This window comes from Pteropus vampyrus, unplaced genomic scaffold (genome assembly GCF_000151845.1).
Source record: "Pteropus vampyrus isolate Shadow unplaced genomic scaffold, Pvam_2.0 Scaffold146, whole genome shotgun sequence".
Classification (NCBI taxonomy): Eukaryota; Metazoa; Chordata; class Mammalia; order Chiroptera; family Pteropodidae; genus Pteropus; species Pteropus vampyrus.
Genome location: NW_011888927.1, coordinates 5,497,239 through 5,522,883, shown reverse-complemented (window position 1 = coordinate 5,522,883; position 25,645 = coordinate 5,497,239). Strand labels below are relative to the sequence as shown.

At 34.1% G+C, this 25,645-nt stretch overlaps 1 protein-coding gene across 1 annotated transcript in view; it reads right to left on the bottom strand.

The window, feature by feature from the left end:
* Positions 1-25,645, bottom strand: part of DNAH7 (dynein axonemal heavy chain 7) — a 203,189-nt gene that overhangs the window by 150,247 nt on the left and 27,297 nt on the right. The window contains exons 12-18 of the mRNA XM_011369246.2: positions 22,495-22,767; positions 21,607-21,734; positions 19,186-19,264; positions 15,616-15,840; positions 13,317-13,463; positions 9,172-9,857; positions 7,026-7,212 (exon numbers count right to left, since the gene is read on the bottom strand). Coding sequence (XP_011367548.1) covers positions 7,026-7,212; positions 9,172-9,857; positions 13,317-13,463; positions 15,616-15,840; positions 19,186-19,264; positions 21,607-21,734; positions 22,495-22,767 — 1,725 coding nt within the window. The remainder of the gene's footprint in view (positions 1-7,025; positions 7,213-9,171; positions 9,858-13,316; positions 13,464-15,615; positions 15,841-19,185; positions 19,265-21,606; positions 21,735-22,494; positions 22,768-25,645) is intronic.

Sequence of the window (25,645 nt, the reverse complement as noted above, 5' to 3'; positions counted from 1 at the left end):
GTAAACATACAGAGGGACTCAAGGAACACATAACCCTCCATGTTGTACCAGGCTGGTACTTATTAGCTGTTTTCTTAGGACAGAACAATAAGATGTTATAACAGGAAGCTATTAGAAAATTGGAACTACATAGGATTCCCTTGATACTTTAATTACATTCTATCCCCTGGAGGAGAAGAAAAGGAATTATTAACTGTCATTTTTTTGGTTGAGGAACAATTATACAGATTTTGTGTGTCTTCTTTTACTTTATAAGTATCACCACTCTTACCACCACAAATGACAATCTCGTGGTTGATTTACACTACTAAATCAAATGCTTATGATATCAGGGGCCTGGAACTTTAATTTGGGTATGTAGAGAGAGCATTGTAATTACTGCTGCCAGGAAGCTTCACAGAAAGTACAGTTTCAGACACTTCATGGAATTAATCTCAAGCTAGTTCAATAAACTTCTAGAAGCGTGAACTTCCTAATCAGAAATCCCTGGACAACAGAGTGGTAAGATCCTCATTAAACCTTTTAAGCCCTAACAAGGGAAATGTGGGTTCACTAAGTAGACATATAAGCTCCCTTACAACTTTGTGATCTTTGTGACCTCACCTGGAATAAAAATGTTTTCAAAACCCAAGATAATTTTAGGCTTAATCCAGATCTTAGGGCCCATGCATTTAAAATAAAATTTTCAGAGGTTTTTCATAAAGAAACTTAGAATTCTTAAGAACTAGCAATAATTGAAGGATCCATCTCAGTTCAATTATTCATTCACTCAACAAATATTTATCAAGGGTCTGCTATGTGTCAGGCACTGTTCTTAGCACTTAGGGCACAACAGTGAACAAAACAGACAAAGATCCCAGCTTCCATGGGGAGACAGACAACAAATAATAAACATAACAGTTCATAAATCATATAATAAGTTAGAGGTGATGGATGCTACAAATAAAAAAGGGGGAATTAGAAGTGCCAGGAAAGGCAAAGGCAGGTTTCTATTTTAAATAGGGTGTTCAATGTAAGACTCTTTATAAAGGTAATATTCGAGAAAAGAGTTCAAGGAAGCAGAGTCGTCAGTTAGCTCCGCAGGTGTTTGGAGGAAGAGCATTTCAGAAAGAGGGTCTAGTCAGGGCAGAGGCTCTAGGACACAGTGTGTTTGAGATGTGTGATTAAAAAAAAAGAAGAAGAACAAAAAGGAAGCCAGTGTGGCTAGAACAGAGTAAGTAAAGTGGAAAGTTATAAGGACAGAGAGGTAAAAGGTACAGTGAGCAGATCAAGAACTTCCTGTTCAGTGAAACTATTGATAGGGTCCCATACAGAAACATTTCCCTGCCCCCCCCCCCCACCGGATACTAAGATATTTCAACTAGCAAAATGGAGAGTTGGAAAGCAAAATTGTGAGTAGTTTATTGAGTGAATTAGTGAAAAGTGTCATTCTCATTTCATTTTTACTCGTTAATTCCTAGATCCATGTACTCTGCCTATGGGAAAAGCCATATATTTGGATCTGGTAGAGAATATATACTATATATTCTCTAGAACAGCACCCTAAACTCACAAACTATTGTCTTGCTGTTGGTACAGCAAATGAGTCTTCAACATGAGACATTCCACTTTTTATAAGGTCAATGCACACATTAGGACTGGTAAATCTCATGAATGTCAGTCAATTGATTCATTTCTCTTGTAATATAAGTTGCTTAGCAGAAGCAATGTTACGTGGGACCTGTGACAATAAGTCATTCAGTAAGTCGGTGAATGACAGTGTTCACAGAAGCTTGGGATAACGAAGGAGAAATCTATCTGGTACAGACAAATCACTGCCCTCTTTTATGTTGAAAGAGGTCCAATGCATTCAATTTCTTCTAAAGGGTTGCCTGGTCCCTTCAAGTGTGATGCTGTATCAGAAGCATCGTGTTAGTTTCTGCTGTTGGCAGTTTGGACATTCGGCAGTGTTGGTAAAAGGTAGCCAATGATGATGAGTCGTTCCATAATTTCCATCTCGGCCATCATGACTTCTTTGTTTATAACCAGAGTGACCATGTGTCCCAGTTTCAAGAAGAGAGTTCTGGTTTATGCTTGTTTTACTGGCCTTCTTATTAATTGCTGTAACACTCAAACGTTCTCCAGTCTGGGCAATGTTATTATTATTTTATTCATATAATTCATAGTTCATTGTGCATACACTGGCATATGCTGGGTGACATTCACAAACTAGATCAAGTGGTCAACTATATTAAGTGCCTCCTTTTGCAGTGCTTTTTTTTTATTAAACATTTACACAAAGAACAAATATACTAATATTCTAGTCTATCTGTGATCCCTTATACATTTTCCCCAGACCTCCTTTGTTACCAAACTTTCAGTCTTGTTTCTTCTAAGTCCTTGATCGTGCAGCCAAACTGTTTGCTACTAATATTTTTATTGAAGGTGTGCCCACTAGAAGGATTACCTTCCTACTGCCCCCTAAGTGGGACTGTAATTTCCATTTCTGGGTCATACAAGCCTATTTCACAGAAACATCTATAAACCATCTCTAATTTATTTAAATCATATCAAGGATTTTCTGGCATTTCAACTTCATTTAGGTAGGCCATTATGGGAACCAGGTTTTGGTCAAAAACAAAACAAAATACATAAATAGACCATTCTCATCTCTTTGATTAGCACATTAAAACCAGTATCTCTAGTAACTGCATTCACATCAATACATTTGACTGCCTGTAACTTAGGGTCTTTCCTCCCTGGACAAGCACCATTACAATACATTGCCTTCCATATTCCTCAGGCTTCTGACAAGGCTTCTGGCAAGGAAGGCTCTGCAGTGTGAGGATCAAGGTACTCAGTTAGTCAAATCCACCCAAATGTCCCCATTCCTAAATCTCGCCATCCTACTCTTTGTTAATAAGTAAACTACCTTTCACATAAATCTGGCAAGTCTGTGAATTAAATTACATCATAACTTGGCAACTCATTCAATCAGAGTCTGACTGATTTTTGGCTATGTCAAACTTGTAGCTGTGAGATATGAAGCTCTTTGATGGCAATCACAGAAGCTCCTTGGTCCTCTGATTGTATCTTAAGCAGAGAATTTAAACCCTGAATTATGACATTTCTTTCTTTAATTTCTCCAGTGTTTAGAAAAAATTCAGCACATCTCATATCCATCAGATTTCAAATTCCTACTATACTGACCTATTCCAGTAGCCACTTGGTCCACCAAAGCTTCGTCTCTATAAAAGACTTTTCATTTCAGGAAACTAAGACCATAATTTGGGTAAGTGACTTTGCACTGCATGCCAGGTACCACCAGTGTTCCATTTTCAAAGGGTAACTAGATTTTTACTACCCTAAAATCCAAAGGGTCATATAAACAATCCTAGATCTTATCCTTGAGGTTCTGGTATTCTTATTCTTAGTTCAGTGCAGAATCTTTCTAGGTACATTAAGCAAAAAAGAGATTTAACAGAGGGAATTAAGTGATTACAAAATCACTTAATCACTTTTGGAAGGCCTGGGCTTTCAGAAGAGACCCTTGAACTGTGGAAATGATCTTCCAGGAGCGTTACTGCTACTGCCAATTAGGATAAAATTTACCACTACTGGACTGCTGCATTCAAGAACATACCACAGTGGCTGTAATTCTAGGGATCAGAAGGCGGGATCAGGAAGCCAATACTATCACCACCTCCAAGTACCCATAAAATTGGTGATCAGATATTAAAGCCCATTTGGGAAAGAAAAAAAAAATCATATATCCATGATCTTGTTTGACAGCAGAAATGGCTGATATGGCAGAAGATGGATGCTGTTTCACTTATGCCTTCCAAATCTCACGTGAGTGTATGTAATCGTTAAAGTCTGATTCACTTTCAGAAACTTAGATGCTAAGGTATCTGGGAGATGTGATTTTTAGCTTTCCAGTTCACTAGAAAGAGGTGAGATGCTTGGTGCCAATTGATCATACTTACTACAATAAAGGCAAAAAGAAAAATAATGACTCCTAAGTTTTTGGCCTAAGCAATAGGGAGAACAGTGTTTATATTTACTAAGATGGGGTTAGACTCTAAGAGGAAAAGGTTTGGGGAAAAATTCAAAAGTGTCTTTTCTGTCTTGTCTGGAATACAAAAGAAGACTTGCATGGATCAAAAGTCAAATTTGAGTGTGTGTAGCATACATGACAAAAGATTCCCAGTTCTTTTACCAATGGTGGGCAATTAACTGGCCTCATCTTAGGGAGAGGGTACAAGAGAGTCCCTAGAAAAGTTTTCAAGTGCCTGTAGAGAAAGAGACTAACATCTTCCCCAACTGGCAGTCTGCTCTATCACCAGGTATAGTGACCTGCTCCAGTGCTATCAGAGTAGGAAAAGAACCCTGGGAGGAGATGGTGTCAGGCAATGGCCAGGTGAAGGAGGGGCAAGGGCCATGTGCTCAGGGTTACCGCGCAGTACAGAAGATGGATCTTACCTTGCTACAGATCTCAGATGAAATTAAGAGATACAGATTTGTGAAATGCTGCTGTAGAATGTGGCAAAAGATACACGCATGAGAGGAATGTGGCAAAAGCCATCATTAGTAGTCAACTTGAAGATGCAGGCAAATTTCACAGAGGATGACCAAATGTAAGGGAGATGCTCAAGCAGTCAGAGCTTGTTGGAGTCTTCACCTGTCCACACCACGCCAATCTGTAGACTTCACGTGTCCATGACTGCTCAAAAGCTAGGCTAGTTGTGATGACCAACAGTAAAGACACAATGTATGGACACCGCTGACAGGCGGTTGTCCATCTTATGACCACTGACCAAAAGAACAACCAGTTTGGCTGGATCTCCTACATCAATAAATGCTCTCTTAATTTCATTCTCTTTCTCTCTCCTTCCTATTTTTCTCCTCATCCCTCCCGCTTCCCTCCTTCTTCTTATATCCCAGTCGCAGCACCTAGTGATAAGCACAGGAAAGAGAATAGCAGGTGGGAGAGCAGTCTCCACATCTCCTTACCACTGGAACCTCAGGTTTAACTGCACTGTGGGAGAGGGGAAGAGCTCTGAGGAGAACATGAGACTGAAGTTTTGAAACAGGTATAGCTAGTCCTCACAGGCAAAACTATGTGACTGAAAACAAAAGTGACTGAAAAATTCTGGAATCAGACTGAAAGGTCCATAAGAGAGCTTCTTTCTCCCAGTGAGAAAGGGGCTTTGGCCAAGCATAGTTGGGAGCAGGGAGCAAAACATAAAACTATTTCATGTTTATACTTCAAGGAACCAAGATATCTTAATCAAGTCAGTTATATTAACAACATCATTTACATTCTACTTTTCAACTCTGAGCCTTTTTCTTTTGGCGTAGTTCTAAAAGAACTTTTATTAGAAATCCCTAAGACTGAAAGTAATGGCTTTTTGTACCAAGCACTTAATACAGTGGCATCTACCATCCTGGTCATCTCATTAGCTTTCCTGAGAGAATACAGATTTGTGTTTATTTTCATAGCTTGGGAGAGATGGGTAAAAGCTGTCCTGAATACTAACATATTGAGAAAAAGAAAATGTAAAACCGGTTGAGAAAGACTATCAAGTCTTATAGCAAATGTAAATGAAGCACCACCCAAAGAAAATTGTTTATTCAGGAATGAGGGTAAGTAAAGTTTTTGTTTGTTTGTTTCTTTGTTTTTAATTAAGCAGTATGATAAAATTGAAAATCTGTCTCCTTTATTTACTAGTCCCAGAACAGCTGCTCTTTTCTAGGCATTGAAAAATCTATAAAATTTCCTTAGCAATATGGAATTTTGAAAAATATTTTGATTAAATATCAAAAAAAGATTCTATTTTTATTTTAAAAATATATTAAATAGGAGAATACGAGCATTTACTTTTTGCTTTTTGGGGCAACAAAAAATTCTGCTTCATCCCTTCAAAACAAAAATATATACATGTTATGACAGTTTTGCCCTGTTAAGGAAATGACATGTGAAAAGCTAAGTTTATAGAATAAATTAATTAGAAATGATTAAATGTGTTACTAAGTAATTCAACCGTTAGTTCTTTAAATGGGGGATTCTAGTGTGATTAATTTTACAAAAGTTTGGTTTACCCAGAGATTTGTTTCATGTGTTATTACATAAAATAAAGTAAACTTATTAAATAAACAAAACCATGTCCATCTTTCTGAATATTTCCCTATCAAATCATAGTTGATGTTGACATAGTATTATCGGTGTTTAGGATTATTATCACAACTTGGAAAGTTTAAATAATAAAAATATGCATATTTCTGTTTTAAGGTAGGAAAATTTTAAGATAACATTCTATCTCATGGTATTATATTTGATCAAAACACCAATAGAGAATTTTACATTTATTTAATAATATAATTTAATAACTAATATTTCTTCTATTTTAATCTTAACTTCCAAAAACATAAACAATGCTTTGCAGGCAGTAAATAAATGTCTTTTGAATTGAACAAAATCATGCCTTTTTCAGTATTACTGCTTTTTATTAAATTCTCTCCTTAACTTAAATTAAATTGTTAAGTTCTTCTCCATGGTATTTTTGTATCGATTGATGATTGATTACATTTTGTTTATTTATTTTATTTATTACGCTCTTCAGATATATTTATTTTTGCAACTCTTCTTTTTTATAGGTCTCTACAGAGAAAGCTGTTAATTGAGCGATTGGCATGCTGACATATTTCCACCACAGCACATGTCAGTGGTGGTGTAGCCCGTAACAAGCCTTAGAATTGATGGGGCAGCAAATGCTGACTACGATGTCTCCCTATCAGAGCATACGGTAAGAACCATGACTAGATCCAAATGGCATTAAACAATGCAAATTCATTTTACCCCTCAAGAAGGAATCAGGATAAAAATACCTATTTTGCACTTGATATTCCTTGTTCCTAGGAGTCTAAAATAATATCTGAAAAGGGAATGTATGTGGGAAAAAGACAATGGCCTATTTGGAATGTTAAAAAAATAAAAGTCATGTCATTTCAACCAAATAATATCATTTTCAGAGAGTTTTACCTACTTGCACGACATTTTTCATTATATCTCTCCATGTTTTATCCACGGTTGTAAATCGTCTGCCTTCCTCAGGCATTTGAGCCATTATGTCTGGAGAACTGAAAATGGGCTCCAAATATAGCCATGTTGCTTGGACCTTGAGCCATTCATCCAGAATCTCCTGAAGCAGCAGGAGCTTGCCCTCCCATTCTCTGAGAAGCAAAATACAGTGGCTTTTATCAACAATAGCAAACCAAGCAATGTTTCAAATGACAAAACTCAAAACCATGACTAGACTGTCAATCTTGTATGAAGTGCTGTTATTCTAATTTCCATTCATCTGTCTTCATTCAAAGATAAATCACTAGCTTTGTTCTACAAAATCTGTTTTAAAATATTATCGACATTTATCCTTATATGGATATATGAATTAAGATATACCTATCTACAAATGAGCTGGTTTCTATATATTCATAACGATAAACCTTTTTACAATCCAATTCCATGGCTAGAAGGTAAAAATTGAGAAATGAGATTTTGGAGACAGTAATGGTAAGGGCATTCTGAACTTCTTCAGAAAGGTAGTTATATCCGAGACTCATTTCCTTTAACATTCTTCTTTTTTAAAAAAATCTTGGGCCCTTAAAGGTTTTAATTCCAGAATAAAATATTTCAATTCATAAGATGTAACTGGCAGTTAAAGAAAAATCTACGTAATCCTAAACTTATTAGCATGGCATTCATGAGACAGAAGCATTTTAGAATTTACAATAGGTTACCACTCATTTCTAAACACGGAGAACAAAAATAATGATTTGATTTCTTCAAGAATAAATATGATTACACTGACAATTTTACAAGCACAGTTCTAAGGTCTCTGTATGTATTTGCTCTATGCTCACATCCTCACATATTTACCAATGGGGAGACTAAGTAAGGCACATAGACATAAGTATCAGGTTCAAGTTCACCCAACTAATAACAATAGAGCCATATTTGGACCCAGACAGCTGCAACCACTATGCTACAAGAGATAACATAGCCATAAAGAAGAATGATTGGTTAACGGCAACAGAACTTAAAGATGGGATAGCTGTATGAGTATATTAACACATTACACATAAACTATAAGTGGTGATCTGTAATTTTAGATTATTAAAATCAAGAAATATAAATAGTTCTAAAAGTCACAAGGTATTTTCAAATGCCTTTCTAAAATACTTTCCTTTCAATGTTTATAAATGAATTTGTTTAATTTCTTTTCACAAAAAGAAATCAATGCCTCTGCTTTTCTCTGGAGCTCGTCCCTCTTTTTTCATTTAATCCCTGACTGATGCAGAAAATTTCTCACTGGCTAATGATCTCATGCATAGTCCTTAAAAACAGAGTCTAGATATACCACTTTGAGAGTGTTTCAAAAATTAGTTTTGATGAGCACACTGGAGAGAGCTGGGGCAGGGAGACTGAGCTAGAGCATGCTCAAGTTGGGATAATCTATCAATAAACAAAGGCAAGTATTATCAAGCAGTTTGCTTTTTCTTGTCATGTAAATTAACATTGAAGATGGTACTCTGATTTGGATTTACTTTCTTTTGAAGATAAAATATAAACTGCTTGATACAAATTATAAAAATTGAAAAAATTAATAGACAGGATAAGAATTTAATTTAATCGGCTGTGTTAAATCCCTAAAACACCAGACTAGAATCATAGTTTCATTCTTTTGCACTTATCTAGCCATGCTTCATGCACATCAGTGGAAATTAGAATAGACTTTTAGGGATCATCTACAACAGACTAATTAGTATATTTGGAAAAGGATACTATCTTCAGTTTTATAGTTTATATGTTCTATAATCTATGTTTATAGACAAAATTATTTTCGAGAGTCAAATATGTAAGATCAGATAAATGAAAATGAATATCTGGGGACTGATTGTTTACTACCCTTGTTATGAATATATGTCATAGCAAAGGGATCAGTACTCTTTCAAAAGCAATGAGGGTTATCATTCCTTATAATAAACTATTTAAAATATTAAGTACACAATACAGAATCAATTTAAAAAAGAACTACACATTACATACACGTAATGATTTTGTTAACAAAACAAAACAAGTGTGGATTTTGATACCATAGTATAAATATTGTCATATAAATATCACTTTACCTCATTTGCTTTTCATAAGGCTTAATGAAAGGAGATCCTCGCATTGTTTGCGTTTTAATAATGTGGTCATCCAACAACATCTGAATTTCATCAACTGATGACAAAATAAATGTCCCAGATTCTCTATAAGAGAGAATGACAAATTCCATGGTATCCCACTCATTAATCATCTTCTCCATGGCCTTTTCGAGAGAATATTCTTTGCTAGCTGCTTCACTAATACTTTCGAATCTATCTAAAAATGGTTCCAGGTTCATGTCTAAAAAAGAGAAGACGGTGGAGTCATCTCCCGGCTGCAGAGGGTAACCAACGATGTTGGACATGGCCTCCCAGTGCCTGGGGCGCAAGCCAGGATTACAGATCACTTGAATGAGAGGAATGTGCTGCTTGAAATCTTCCACCTTTGCCCTTACTTTTTTTGTCATTGCCAAAGCGTTTGGAGAATCGTGGAAGGTTTTCTCCAGCTTATATAGTCCTCTCCAGTAATTTCCAACATCTGCCTCTACTTCGTCTGGATTCACCTTGTTATATGGTCCTTCGGTCCATCCTCTATATTTACTGCTAAATTCGACAGCAGTTTCATAGAGACGAAGATAAGGGTTCAAACCATCTTGGATTTTTTTACGTTGAGGATATACTGATGGTAGCCAACCAAATGCCTCCTCTTCAGCATTAAACTGTTCGATCTGGAAGAACGGGTATTATTTATTATTCTGAAAGTAAATAATATTCAAAATTAAGTTTTAAAAATATTTATATCAAATATGACCCAAAAAACCCTTACTACGCCCTAAGGTTAAATTTAAATTAGGCCTAATCTATAAAATCTGAGCGGTAGTTTCTTTTTCCTATTTCTTTTTGATTACAGTTTCCAGTGAACAATCACTGGTTAAGTTACTTAGCCTAGTAAAACAAATTCACATGTCTTTGCCCATCCAGACATACTGAAGATAAAGCTTTATTCATTAATTAACAAAACCTCAAGTATTTTTAATATACATAGCATTGTGTTAGGTAATGTGGAAAAGTTTTTTTTAATATTTTATTGCAAAGTAACAACTCCAAGGAATTAGTAATCCAACTGAGGAGATAGGATATAAGTAGAGAAAGTTACATAGCAATTATTCAGTAATAATATAAGGCAAAAGAAGAAATGTCTTAAAGCAATAGCTGTGTGATATCAAATGAATAATATACATAAAAAATGCAATTGCTTAGAGATGTGAGAGCATGCTAAAAGAATTAAGTCACAGGTGCCTCTGTAAAGAAGATGCAACCAGAGCTGGGTCTCGAAGATAAATAGAATAAGAAGAGACAAAGAAAGCATTATTTCTTCTTAGTTTCATTGTGAAATATGTGAGCATGTGGGTGGTTTCGAGGTGATATCTACAAAATTAAAACGTTTGAGCTCACTATACAATTATGCAAGTTACTTAAAATTTCAGTGGCATTGGTTTTAAAAAATCTACAAAGTTTATTTCCCTTATCCCAACATATGTTTGCATATTTGTGATTGTTCTAAACTATTTAATTATCTGATCTGCTAAGATATTAAAATTTTTTCAATGCAAGGAAAATGGTAGAGCAAATAGGGAAAGAGGTCAAATTGTCACTTTTTGCAGATGACATGATTCTTTACATAAAAAACCTTAAAGACGCTGCTAAAAATCTATTAGAAATAATAAACAAATAGAGTAAATGTTCAGGATACAAAATCTATGTTCAAAAATCCATAGTGTTCCTATATTTTAATAATGAATTTTCAGAAAAAGGAATGAAGAAAACAATTCCCTTTGCAATTTCAACAAAAAGAATAAAATACCTAAGAATAAACCTAATGAAAAATGTGAAGGACCTATACACTAAAAACTATAAGACATTTTAAAAGAAATGGAAGAAGACACAAAGAAATGGAAAGACATTCCATGTTCTTGGATTGGAAGAATAACATAATTAAAATGACCTTATTACCTAAAGCATTATGCAGATTTAACACAATTCCCATCAAAATCCCGATGGCATTTTTTAAAGAATTAGAACAAAAAATTATCAACTTTGTATGGAAGCTCAAAAGACCTCAAATAGCCAAAGCCATCTTGAGGGAAAAAAAAAAAGTCTAGAAGTATCACTCTGCCTGACTTCAAATTATAGTACAAAGTGACAATAATTAAAACAGCATGGTTTTAGCAGAAAAACAGACACAGACCAATGGAACAAAATTGAGACTTCAGAATTAAACCCCCGCATACATAGGCCAATAACTTTTGAAAAAGGAATGAAGACCATACAATGGAGAAAAGAAAGCCTCTTCAATCAATGGTGCTGGGAAAACTGAAAAGCCACCTGCGAAAGAGTGAAACCAGACTGTTGTCTATCACCACACATCAAAATTAAATCAAAATGGATTAAGGACCTGAATATAAGACCTGAAACAATAAATTGAATAGAAGAAAACATAGGAACTCAATGCATGGACCTTGGATTTAGAGAGGATTTTATGAATTTGACCTCAAAGGCAAGGAAGTAAAAGCAAAAATAAATGAATGGGACTATATCAAACTAAAAAGCTTCTGCTCAGCAAAAGAAACCATCAACAAAGCAAAGAGAGAAACATCAAATAGAAAAATATATTTGCAAACACCTCACATAAGGGCCTAATACTCAAATATAAAGGCCTAATATAAAGAACTCATACAACTCAACAACAACAACAAAACCAATACAATTAAAAAATGGGCGGAGGACCTTAATAGACACTTCTCCCAAGAAGACATACAAATGGCCAACAGACCCATGAAAAGATGCTTAACCTCACTAGCTATTAGGGAAATGCAAATCAAAACTATGATGAGAGACCATCTCATACCTGTTAGAATGGCTGTCATCAACAGGACAAGCAATAACAAGTGTTGGAGAGATCGTAGGCAAAAAGGAGCTCTCAAACTCTGCTGGTGGGAATGCAGATTAATACAATCACTATAGAAAACAGTATGGAGGTTCCTCAAAAAACTAAGAATTGAATTACCATATGATCCAGCAATTTCTCTTCTGAGTATTTACCCCAAAAATCTGCAAAGCTATATTCACTTCGATGTTCATAGCAGCATTATTCACAGTGGCAAGGACATGGAAGCAAAGTGTCCTATGATAGATGATTGGCTAAAGAAGCTGTGGTACATATATACAGTGGAATATTACTCAGCTATATGAAAAGATGAAATGCTGTTATTTGCAACAGTATAGATGGATTTTGAGATAATCGTGCTAAGCGAAATAAATCAGACAGAAAAAGTTGAAAACCATATGATTTCACTCATATGTGGGATATAAAACTGAAAGCAACAAACAGACATGGATTGTGGATTAGTGGTTACCAGAGGGAATGGGGGAGGGGAGAATAGATAGGAGTAAAAAGGGTTAAATAGTTGGTGACAGAAGGAAACATAACTTTGGAAGGCGAACACACAATGCAATATATATATATACGACATACTGTTGAATTATACACTTCACTTAAAACTTATTTGATTTTACTAATCAATGTCACCCCAATAATTTTAAGTAGATAAATAAATGCAAAAAATGCTAGAGCATCATAATATGGTCTGTTTTCATATTTCCCTTTTTTATAAAAGACGCTATTAAAACCGCCAAACATTTTACATGGCAAAGAGTATGGCTTTTCCCCTTCCAGTTTCTTTTAATGAGAAAGGTGATTTCTGAAATGGCAATATTGAGATCAAAGTAGTTTGATGGGAGAATATAATGAGTCTAATTTAAAAACACAGCCACCCAATCTAAACTGGCTTCTATGAAGATGAGAAAACTAAACAATAACCAGGTGCTATCATATGATGCAAATGTTTAAATGACACAAAATAAAAATTAAGAAGCAGATGGAGATATAACTCTATCCTTCAAATAAAAAATGAAGGCCACTGAAATGTTATCACTACCAATAAAACAACAATGCTGCTCCTCCTTGAAGTATGTCTGTAAAATATATTTGTGCCATATGCATTATTCTCTAATTAAATGTAGTTAAACTTCTTTTACTTAAATCTATTTCTTAAAGGTAAATATGCAAAGCAAATTCCATGCTCTTTCTTTTGAACTTATTCATCTTTAAAATTTTTAAATTATACCTTGTCTGCTGCTAAATCCAACTTTCCATTCAGTATTTGAGCCTTTTTCAGGTATCGTTGTACATCCTGAAGATCTCCAAAGGAGAAAAATTCTTCTGCCTGCTTAGCATAACTCTCTAATTCCTCCAGAAACCGTTCACATCGTAACTAATAAAAACAATATTGGCTGTTACTAATTTTAAAAGTTAAAACCTTTAGGCATTATCAGATATAAAGGATTATCAGAATTATTATATTTTGACACTGGCAAAATATAAAGAAAGGGATTATCTGAAAGATAATAACAGAGATCTAAAATATGCAGCATTTTTAAGAGTTAAAAAGATTTAAGAGATTTAAAATTAATGATTAAGATTCCTGTGATTCATGAATTAGAGAAAGTTTACCCTTTACTATCAATGTGAGAAGTTCTAACAAACAAAGTAAATAAGAATGTGTTAGTAAATGGTATTCTTTAGTATGCTAAAGACTTTATACTAACAAATGATTTATAAGCATTTGAAAAAATCTCATAATAATCAAGTATGGGGCTAAAGGAAAACTCCAATTTTTTAAAGGCTGTAAAGACATCTGAGGCATTTTTACAAATAACTGGAAAAAAACTAATTTCTTTAATTGTGTCCTGATATTCAAACATCTCTTCAATTATCAATGCTAAAACAAAGCATTCTAAGGTTATTTTTCTTGTCCCATGGGCTCCCTTCACAAGAAATGTGTAAGGTAAGTAAATCTAGATTTAAAGCCTGAAAATTACTGTCTTCCAATATAAAACAGGTATGTATGTTTTAACAAGAAAAGCTTATTACAAAATTGTCATTGGTAAGGCATTTCAAATTAAATGTATCTAAAAAAATAATTCTTAATAAAATATTTAAATGTCAAATCTGGATTATTCAAAAACAGATTTTTTATTTTATAGATTACCTAAGTTTATTTCTGTCCTCTTTTCTTTAGTTTTCTGACAAATTTATTGTCAGTGGGCCCAGTGGGGGAATGAAAATGAGAGGAAAAATTTCATCAATATTATGTGTAATTTGTAAAATAGTATATACTTTACAATAAAATGTAGATAATTCTGGGTCATCTAGCATTTTCTAAGAGTCTATTCGATTGTAACATAAGTATCTGATATTTATTATTCATGATGGTGTCTACAAGTGTTTAAAAATTCTGAAATGGCCTACATGTAAAACAGAAGTTTAGACTACAGTTTCAAATGAAGGGTTGTTTGTTTGTTTGTTTGTTTGTTTGTTTGACGTCTATGAATCCAAACAAAATATTCTGTCAATTAACTGTATTTGCTATAGTGTGGTAGAAAGATGTTAGGCTGGCTATCAAAGGACATCCCTACCGGCTGACCTGGAACAAGCCTCTTCACTTTAGGAACATGTGTTTTTCATTTGTAAAATGAGACTGAAAATACTAAGTAATTTATTTAGACAGTAGCTATGGAGTGCTCATGGCATTCCTGTGTGTTGGGCACTGTGCAGGCCAGGGAAATGTAAATGGATAAAAGGTCAAAATCAAACTGCTCTGTTGTCAAGGAACTAACTGTCTAATGGGGAGATAGACCTGAAAATAATAACATAATGATCAGATAATTAGTCCAGTGGAGATGTGTTAAAAGTGCAATAGGAGAAGAGAAGATGCAGCATTGAGATCTAAGAGGGCTTCTCAGAAACTCATCTGAGTACGCTAGATAGACAAGCATGATTTGTGGTCAGGAGCACATGGAAAGAATGTGCAAGAGATGAGAGTTTGGGAGAACACGCACTTAAAGGTTGCTCAGGGTTACTGAAAAATCAAGAACAAGGAGTGGGGAGAGGTAGATGAGGCTGAACATGTAGTGAGGGGAAAATTTACAAACCATCTTATATGTAAGACAAAAAAAAAGGTTAGAGTAATTAAATGTTAAGAGTGATGATTCTAGACACAGTACTTAGGTGAGTTTTAGCACATATAAGGTGTAAAGGTACATTTCATCAAGGGAGCTTTGACATTAAATAATAAAAATAAAATAACAATAAAATAACTAAAATAACTATCTTATAAACTGTATAAGATAGTGTTTTTATTAATGATCATATGTGGGTAATATATTCAAATGTTTTCTCCCTTGAAAAATCAAAAAATGATGCCACATTGATCCAATGTGATGTGTACTATATTGTACTAAGATTTATAGTAAGAGAAAGCTAAAATATATGACCTGTGAAGTAGAGTTACAATGCTATGTAAAAAGTTAAAACTTAAACATGTCCAGAAAATGAAAATAATTCAAAATAGCTAAGATGCCAACCTTGAGACCATCTTGATATTGTTCTGTTTTCTCTTTAATGATTTTCCTGTGTTCCTCAAAAATTTCTTCCATTCTTCCATACCACTGGAAAACATTATTATTTAGCCTAATGTCTGCCGGAGAAAAGTTGGCACACTCAATGAGGAAGGCGAGACAGTTTTTAGAATCCACCAATCTCTGTCCCAGTTCAATCATATCAATTGTCTCTACTTTTTGAATATAAGCCTGAGGGAAAACAAAAATTACAGATGGCATTTTAATGAACAGCTCATGTCAAAAAATAGCCTGAGGAAATGCATTACATAAATATATATAGACTTTTTAGAAGTATATAGACTTTTGCTTACAGATAGGGGACTGTAGAACAGTTTAGTCCAATTCCAAACATCGCTACTAAAACAGCAGGGGAAAAAAATAGAAAATAATAAACAACATCTAAAAAGCATTGGAAAACCAGAGAAGACTGCTATGGGTTTCTGGAAGATATGAAGCAGGTGCTACCTGTGTGATATCATTTATTCTTTCAACATAGCATGTTTGGGCACCTTTACGTGCCTGACACTTGCCAGGTACAGATGTGGGTTTTGCCCTTAGATAGTTTATAGTTTAGTTGAAGGAGACAATTATTAGTCAAATAACTGCCACAACAACTGTAAAATTGCAAACTTGCAACAGACACTTGTGCTGAAACACTTTCCTTGGTTACAAAAACTAAAAATTAATGATAGGCAAATTTAACAAGAAATGTGCTAAATCTATATGAGAAAAACTATAATAGTTTATTGAAGGACATTTTAAAAGTTTGAATAAATGTAGAAACATATGTTAAGACATAATATTATAAAGGTGTAAGTTTTTCTCTCAATTAGTCTATAAATTCAATTCAAATTCCATCAAAATTGCAGTAGCATTTTAAAAACTAAATTTGCTGTAATTCTAAAAGTGTCTGAAATAGTAAATATTCAAGAGTAGCAAAGGTGCTCATGAAAAAGGAAAATAGTAGAGACTAGCCCTGCCAAATATCAAAATATGCTATATAGATGCAATAATTTACATAGTTTTTATTCTGGCCCAGAGGTAGAGGCTGGAGCAGAACAGAGAGAGTTCCAAGTGCATATGGAAATTTAATGTTGAAAAGATGCATTTCAAATAAGGAGTGAATGACAGATCATTTAATAAATTGTATTGAAGTAAACGGCTATTGATTTTGGGAAAAAAAAAAACAAAGAAAGTCTAGTTACTTAATAGGAGAAATACAGAGAGGGTATATTGTTAAGTGAACACAGTAATTTGCAGCAGAGTGATAATTCTGTTTTTGCAAAAACAAATCTCTCTGCGTTTGTGTGTGAGTAGGTGAATGTACAGGTGTGTGTATCTGTGTGTGTGTGTGAGTAGGTATGCAAGTGCACATGCTCTTGTGTATGTACATATGTACATATATCTCTTTCAAAGCTCTGATACATATTAATTTATTTATATATCTTAATAATATTAATGCTGAAGGAAATCCGCCGCATTACTTGTAACTACCTATGTTCACCTTCCCTATCTTATACCCCATCTCCCTGTCTATGAAGTAAATGCTTCTTCTTTTTAATGTTCTTAAAGCTCTTTTTAATCTCTAATCTCTATCTTCCTGGCTCTCTCTCTTCATCCTCTCTCTCACTGGTTTGGAAAGAACAGAATTCACACTAAACTATAAAGAATTATTACCTTAAAGAAAAGAATTATAGAAAAGAGGAACTTTTACTTTTTACTTTGTATAATCCTATATTGTTTACATTTTTACTTTTATAATTAAAAAGAAAAAGGCAAGCAACATTGCCTAGAAACCTTTCGTGATATATCATCTTAATTAGACTAAATGTTATGTTGCAAATCTAAGCAAATAAGGTGCAAATCATGGTGGTTTCCACAGATAACAAAATGTCTAACTGAAAATATATTTTTGTTATTTGGTTAATCAGCCTTCCGTGTAGTCAAATGACAGGGTTTTTATTTCCTCTTACTGATAATGACTAATTTCTGTATTGAATAAATTGAAAAGCTATTTGCCTTTGTAGCAATAAACTTTTTTAGGGTACAGAAATATTTTAAGTACCAGTTAATGAATCTCACTTGCTAATTCTGTTAAAGGTTGCTGTGAACAATAGAAGTTTACATTAACCCCAAATTCCTAAATATTTCCAGTGATGGCTAGGAGGGTAAATAAATGACACTCTTCATATTCAATATTCATTTTTCCAAAAGACTTTACGATTATGGAACTATCTAGCTATCTTTATAATCATCCATAATCAAAGTATCACTTGATGTCCTACAACAACTACTATAAAATATAAAAATATTCTAAAAGAGAATATATAAAGTGTGCTATTTGATACACACACAGACATGCATGCACACACACAAATTCACACACTAAGAACCCCAGTCCAATATTTTTTTTAAAATAGAACTTTTTTAGTTAAAGGCTGATATGTAAAAGTTGGTTCTAATGATTTAAATAAATCTTTGTTTAAGTGAATAATTAAAAAATGTATATTTTCATTTGAACTCTTTTTGTAATTTCCTGCCTATACAAAGGTTGGAATGATTTTACATGTTTTGCTGGGTTTGCTTAAATATTTTAAAATCTAAAAGTAAAAGGATTCTATTTTGGATCTTGGGACTACTAGAAAAGGAAAATAAGATCCTGTAAAAATTTAACATTATAGGAATAAAAAAGGAATAAAATGAAATGGTGATTAATTAGTTGTTTTATATTATTTTAATCACCATTAGGTAAATTTCAAGCACTGAAGTAACGTGAAAAACAATGAAAGTGAGACATCCGATATTTTCAGTACCATAAATCCTATGTTCAAAACATATTTAAGCAAACTACAATAAAAAAATTTTAATATATAACAAAAATAGCCTATACGTAACAAAACAAAATATTACTTAAGTATTAAATGTTTGTTGATAAAAACAATGAAAGGTGATCACTTAGATTGCCCAAGACAGTCCTGGTTTATGCCTTTAACATTATTAATAGTGCTCTCAGTAATATCCTGGTAGATGACTGCATTAATAGCTTCAATACCTCAGCTCTCCCAGTATCTAGCCCTGTAGTGTCCTTTTACTCTGATTCTGTGGCCATATGATTTGCTTTGGTCAATGGGTTGTTAGCTAATGTAACACAAGGAGAAACTTGAAAAGCATTTGTAAAATTGAGCTTGCTTTTGTGCCTCTACCATGCTATGAGAACATGCCCGGGTGAGCCTGCTGGAGTTTGAGAGACAAGAGGAGCAGAGTGAAATTGCTCAAGATAGTCATGCTAGTTATCCCAATGGAGAACCAGCTGAGTGTGTGACCCAACTGAGACCAGAAGAACCATCCAGGAGTACCCAGCCTGAATCGCCAAACTGTAGACTCATGAGCTACATATATTAAAAAAGTATTTTAAACCTCCATTTTAACTTTTGGCATGATTTGTTATCATGTATTATGTCAATAATTATAAGATCTGGGGGGGAAAAAGAAAAAATTGTACACATATGACTATAAAGAGTTCACAAACAGTACCTTCATTTCCATTAGTTCTGCTGTATTTGGAGGAGTGCTAAGAGCTTTTTCTGCTATCTTCTCAAATTCGTCACATAAACTGAAACAGATAAACCCAATTTATACAATTAATTTCATTCCTAAATTTGTTATTATATACTATTTCAATGTTCCATTACATAAAAAAATAAAGTAAGATTATTTTACCTATATGACATCCAAGGAATTAAAAGCAAATTTGTGTTCATTTACTTATTCATTTAATACACATTTAATGATCATCTATTACATTCCCAACTACAGTATTAAGTGATACAAAAATAGATAAAAGGTAATAATAATCCCCAAGAGGTTCATAATCCAGTATGAAAGACAGAACCATAATCATTTCCAACCTGGAGTTTTAGGTGCTCTATAAGAGATTTCGTTAAGATGGCACCAAAAAAAAGTGGTACAAAGGAAGGGAGTGTTTAAGTATTTGGAGGAAATGGTTAAAATGGGCCTGTATGCTCAGGAACTTCTGGTAATATGCATATATTTCCTAATGATTTGGGTTGTGACCAATATAAATAAACTTACTATGAGGCTAAATAAAAAGTATAGTTGGTTCTAAGGAAGTCCAGATAAAATGCACAGAAATTTCTTCAAAAAGATTGTCTATGAGGTGAAGGAGAGAAAAAGAGCACAGTGATGATGTTAGTTTGAAGTGGGAGTTGGGGTATGAAAGAGGGTTTTGAGCATGTTTGTAAATTTCAGAGGTGGAATCAACAGTGAAAGAGATTTAAAATGAGATACAAAGGAGGTGACTGGCAGAGCCAGATCCTGAGGGATGGAAAGCACTGGGGATGAGCTCACAGGTAGAGAGAACTCTGAATGGTGTACAAACTCTTGCTCTCTGAGAATGTGGAGAGATAGGTATGAAGGGGTTCATGGAGAGGTGAGGGGCAAGAAGTTGGTCTTCATATCTAATGATTCCTATAATAGTCCTGATGTGTACTCTGTACCTCCAGTGAGTCTAGTGAGAGGCATAATTAGGAGAAAAGGGGGAAAATAGAACTGGCATGGGCCGAGAGGCCAGTTAAGAGGCAGGGAAAAGAGCTGTAAAATTAAAATAAATATTTCACTCTGCATGAAAAGCTGCAAATAAAAGACATTTTCACTATTCCTCCATTACTTTTAGAGGAAAAGGTGTTTTAAGGTGAATACATGATTCTGGTTCCTAGATAAGTGACCCAAAGCCAAGTCCTCTTTCACCCGGTGCCTCTCTCTTCAACCTTTCCCCTCACTTTTTTTCCTTCACAGAATCATGAAAGCAATGCAAACCACTCCTAGTTCTTGGAATACACCATGCCATTTTTATACCTCACTCCCCTCTACATAGTATTTTCTCCACCTGGAATTCTTTCACCTACGTTGTTCACCTGGCAGACTCCTACTCATCCTTCAAAATGAATTCATATATCATTTCCTCTTGGTAGCCTTCCCTGATTTTCCCCTCTCTCCCAGCCTCTACTCTGAAAGATAATTGTGTCCTTCTCTGTTCTACTTCTGTGGCTCAGTAAAGTACTTACTGCACCCTATTGTAACTTACTGGTTTGTATTTCTATTTCCCCTTCAACACTGAAACTTCCTTCAGCAGTTTTATTCACATTTGGAGTCCAAGTATCTAGTGTTTCATCTAACACATGGTAGGTAAATAAAGCTTCCTTCAGGCTTCTTTACAGCCTGAAAGAAACGTTTTTTAAATAATCTATATTCTTCTCTAATACCATAACTATAAAAAAAAAATTCTGATTATTTGGCAATTTGTTCCATGTAATTGATACCAGAAAAGAGGTTCCCAGAGCAACACTATCACCAGCTATTGGAGGACTAGTTATACTTCCTGTCTTAAATAAACAGATAATTCTGTTTTACACATTAGCATTCTGTGAGTTTACTTAGCATAGGTCAGTTTTCCTAAAAATCTCCAGGTTAGTCAACAAATGACAAAAAGTAATCATGGACTTGAAGAATAATTACAGCAAGATGAAGCTCCAAATGGGAGGGTCCTTTAGGGCCCATGACAACTATTGTGCACATTCACTTTGAAAACCCACTTTGTGTATTGATCATACAAATTTAAAAATCTGAACTTAGAGAATGTCCACTTGACTTGTGCAAATGAAATGCAAAACATTTTAATACCACCTTAATTCAGCCAATTGGAAAGGCACATGTGTGGTAGAAAGTTGTTGTCGTCATCATCATCATCATCATCATCATCATCATCATCATCATCACAAAATAACACTTAAAGCCAAGTAGAAATAAGTTTGGCATTATTTTTTCTTTGGGATCATTTATGACACTGCTCTAATCTATTACTTTAGGTGAATGACATTTGATTCTATTTCACATTCCCCTCCCCAAATAGAAATATAAGCAATTTTGCATAAATACCTTGTATTTACTTCCTGATGATCTCTGAACATTTTAGCTATAAGTTTTCCACAAATAACATCTGCTCGCTTCACCAAAGCTCTGATTAATTCCTCACAACGTATTTCAAACATTCCTAAACGAATAGTCTGCAATGTTAAAGTATTAGAAGTTTAATAAACAAAACAAAAAAGATTCCCACAATTTTGCCTTTCTCATAATATTGATTTTGTGTGTGAAATTTAACAAGATTGAGGGGTTTTTGTTTTGTTTTGTTTTGTTTTAACTATGAAGCAAGTGGGTTTTCTAAATCCTCACTTATTTTTACAACTATCTTCTGGATAAATCTCCTTGATGAGTTTGTTATCTTAGAAATCAACTCTAGTTCAGGACAATAATGGATATAAAAACTTTGGAGAATTGACTATTGCTAAATAGTGTGGTATTTAAATGTTATGTTTGCTCTATACATAAAAATAACATGTTCATGAAAAAACTTTAGAAAATATAAAAAAGGACAAAAGGAGAAAATTTTAATTTACCAGTCTCCTACTAAACAGAAGTAACCATATTTTGGTGTAATTACCACATTTTCCAAAAAAAAATTATAAATGTTAAAGAAAAAAAATTAAGTTCTTGGAATTTTTGAGGGGTCAAATTAAAGTACTTAAAAGTTTGGGTTTTAGTAGATTTTTAGCTCTATGAGCACAAGAACCACATCTGTTTTGTCTATCTCCATATATCCAAGGCTTACCACAAAGCTTGGCACATGGAAAGGCTCAAGAAATACTTTTCCTTTTGATAGTAATGATCTAATTCGTTCACTGTATGGTTTAAAAACACATCCTAATAAACATGGGAAAAGATCTTTAGGTACAGAGAACAGTTTATACAAAAGGGGTCATTTACCTTTCTAGATGTGTACTGTATTTCCTCTATTAGTTTTTGGTATTTGCGTATTTCTTTTATTATTTCCTCGTAATGATGGGGTTCTGCAAGAAAAGCATCAACATCTTGCTCAGCTTTTCTGGTGATCAGAAAATCATACTTGTCATAGAGTCTGAGGTGCTCAGTGGGTGCCACGCTCTCTCTCATTATCACTTCCTTAATCTTTTCCTTATGAGCATCAACAATTTCCTTCAAAATTATGGGCTTCAGGGTTGTTGGTTTAGAGTTACTTTCCTAAACAAAGGGGGGAAATGTTAGTTATTTAAAATACCTTAAATTAAGGCAACTGTGTCATTTATCTTTATTTAAAAAAAAAAAAAGCCAATCTTATCATATTGACTTTTTTTTATTCACAAGGTCTTTTTGATTTTCTAATCTCTATAGAAAGATATGAAGTCTAATCACAGCAGTATTTTAAATATCTAGGTTTCATATAACGTTTTGTTTTCCCTTAAGGCTACCCAGCTAGTTGTGTTCTGTTTTTTCTGCATGGATCAATCAATAGTCACTTGAAAATACACACAAAATAAGACAATATAAAAACAGCAAAATCCACATTGTATTTCTGCAATTGTATATGCTAGCTTTATAAGGTAGTGCTTGCATTGTACACTATTTTAAAAAAGTAAACCACCTCAATGTTATATCATTATACTCTTTGATCACAGTTCTTTTTCACCTTGAGGAGTTATCTACCTAGAACAAAGAAAGATTGTTTATTCATTCATTGACCTTTGATCTTTGAATCTGTGAACAGCAACTAGAGCAGACTAAAATCTCTAGTTGCAAAATTTGCATTCCACTATGACCAACAGAAGAATAATGGGCAAGAATATCAGACAAAAATTTTAAATGAGTTAAGAAATCTCAACAGCTTGTCTCCTCTTTTCAAATAAGAGGACAATTAAATGTGGCTTGAACCAAGTTACACTTAATATATGTGCTCTACCTGTTGTCTAAAAGGGATTTTTAGCTGTAATAAACAAGCACCATTGTCTACAGCACTCAAACTGATAATATCAAAGAATTCCTTAGAAAACTGGGTCATTTGGTCAGGTATTCAGGGTGCATTTGTCCACTGTGCCCCCTAGTGGGCATTTCAGAAAATCATTTTGCTTAAAGATGCTTCATGAGAACATTAGGGAATCCCACTGGTCCCACCACTTCATCCCCAAGCTCAATAGATGCTGGTGTCATCTGCTCTGAAAAACAGTTTTAGGATAAAACAATCTCTATTATGCACTGCACACAATGTAAAATTACTGTATCTAATGTGAAACTCATCAATATTCATTATAGAATATTTTTAAATTAACAGTCTAATTTTTTTCTTTTTTTTAAGCTTATATTTTTATTTTTTTCTAATTTTTAAAGCCTATAGATATATCTTTCTAAACAGAACTAGATACCAGTAATTGAGAACTATATTGGAAAGTATTCTTTTGATATGAATTTAATCAGTTCCTATCAAGAGTTAAGAGAAATGATATTTTGTATAAGGCAGTTCAAGTGTTCAAAAGCATATCAGATTAGATCATAAAATGGTGATGTGCTTGGACTCACAGAGCCTTAGCCCCTTATAGATTTGCCTTCCATGGAGGAAAAAAAGTGTATTTTAATTTCCTTTACAATTTCTATCAAAGATCGTGATAAGGAACAGCTATATGAATTTCATTGCTGCAGTTGCTGTCAAAGATCATTAAGACTATGTTCAATGATCTTACTCAAAGCACTCTCTATATCACTTGTTTCTAAATTTGACTGATTGCCAGAATCAACTAGGGATATTTTGCCAGTATCTATCTCTGAGTACTGACTCATTATGAATCCACATCTCTTAGGGTGAGTGATGGTGGTGGTGGGGATCTCTGGATTTATGTTTTTAAAATGTCAGCAGGTGATGCTGATATATATGGTTTTAGAACCATTACCCCGTGGAAGACCTATCTCTCATAACTGGATTCCAGGGAAAATATTACTCTCTCTTGAAGAGTCTAAATAAACTGTTTAATCCTGTTAAAACTTGTCATGTATTTCTTCTTTATTTTAGAAACTAGGAGCTTTGAGCCATATTATATAACATAAACTCACAGCAAATATATTCATTCGGATGGTTATAATACTTTTCTCCACTTGAGCTTTGTCTGGTAACTCATTAACTTGTTATATCTGTCTTTTTCATAAGCTACCTCAAGTCATTCTTGAAAAAAGGCAGAGTCTGAATAGAATAGAAAAGGATGCAATAGATGCACTGGAATTAAACAAAGGACAAAATAAACAGTAAATTTCTTGAGAGACTTTTATTTATGAAAATATGAGAAATAGATATCCTGAAAACTACCTAGCTCAAAACACATGAATATGCTGAGGGAAAATGTTAAATATAACTTTCATAATGCACAGCTAAGAAAACAAAATGATAACAAACGTTTAAGGAGTCGACCATGAGAGAAAATATGAATTGAGAGGTAATTGTGTTCAGAAGTGAGCAGCTGCCCTAGAGACTCTGCTGATCTCTGGTCATCTAAATTTTACTTTAATGAGTCTCAGCAAGGTGGGCCTATGTGTCTGTGTGTCAGATGGGGAGGAGAACAAAACCTGTCAGGGAACAAAACCTCAAGCCTGAGCAAGGTGAGGAGTCATAATTGATACTCCCACATAAAGCTAAGAACACTGAAAGGTGACATAACCTCAAAATGAGAGTTCTGAGGACACAAAATTTCAAAATGCTGAAAGGTGACAGAACCTTTGCAACAACAGCCTGTTCTCACACAGATCAGGTTAAGCATTCATACTGCCAGTGCTGTCCACAAAACTCTCAGGCAACAATTTTGTTAAAAATGGTTCTTAGATTAGGGAAATGCAAATCAAAACCACATGAGATACTATCTCACACCTATTAGAATAACTATAATCAACAGGACAAGTAATAACAAACGTTGGAGAGGATGCGGAGAAAAAGGAACCCTCATACACTGCTGGTGGGACTGCAAATTGGTACAGCCACTATGGAAAAAGTATGGAGGTTTTTCAGAAAACTGAGAATTGATCTACCATATGATCCAGCAATTCCTCTACTGGGTATTTACTCCAAAGACTTAAAAACTCATAT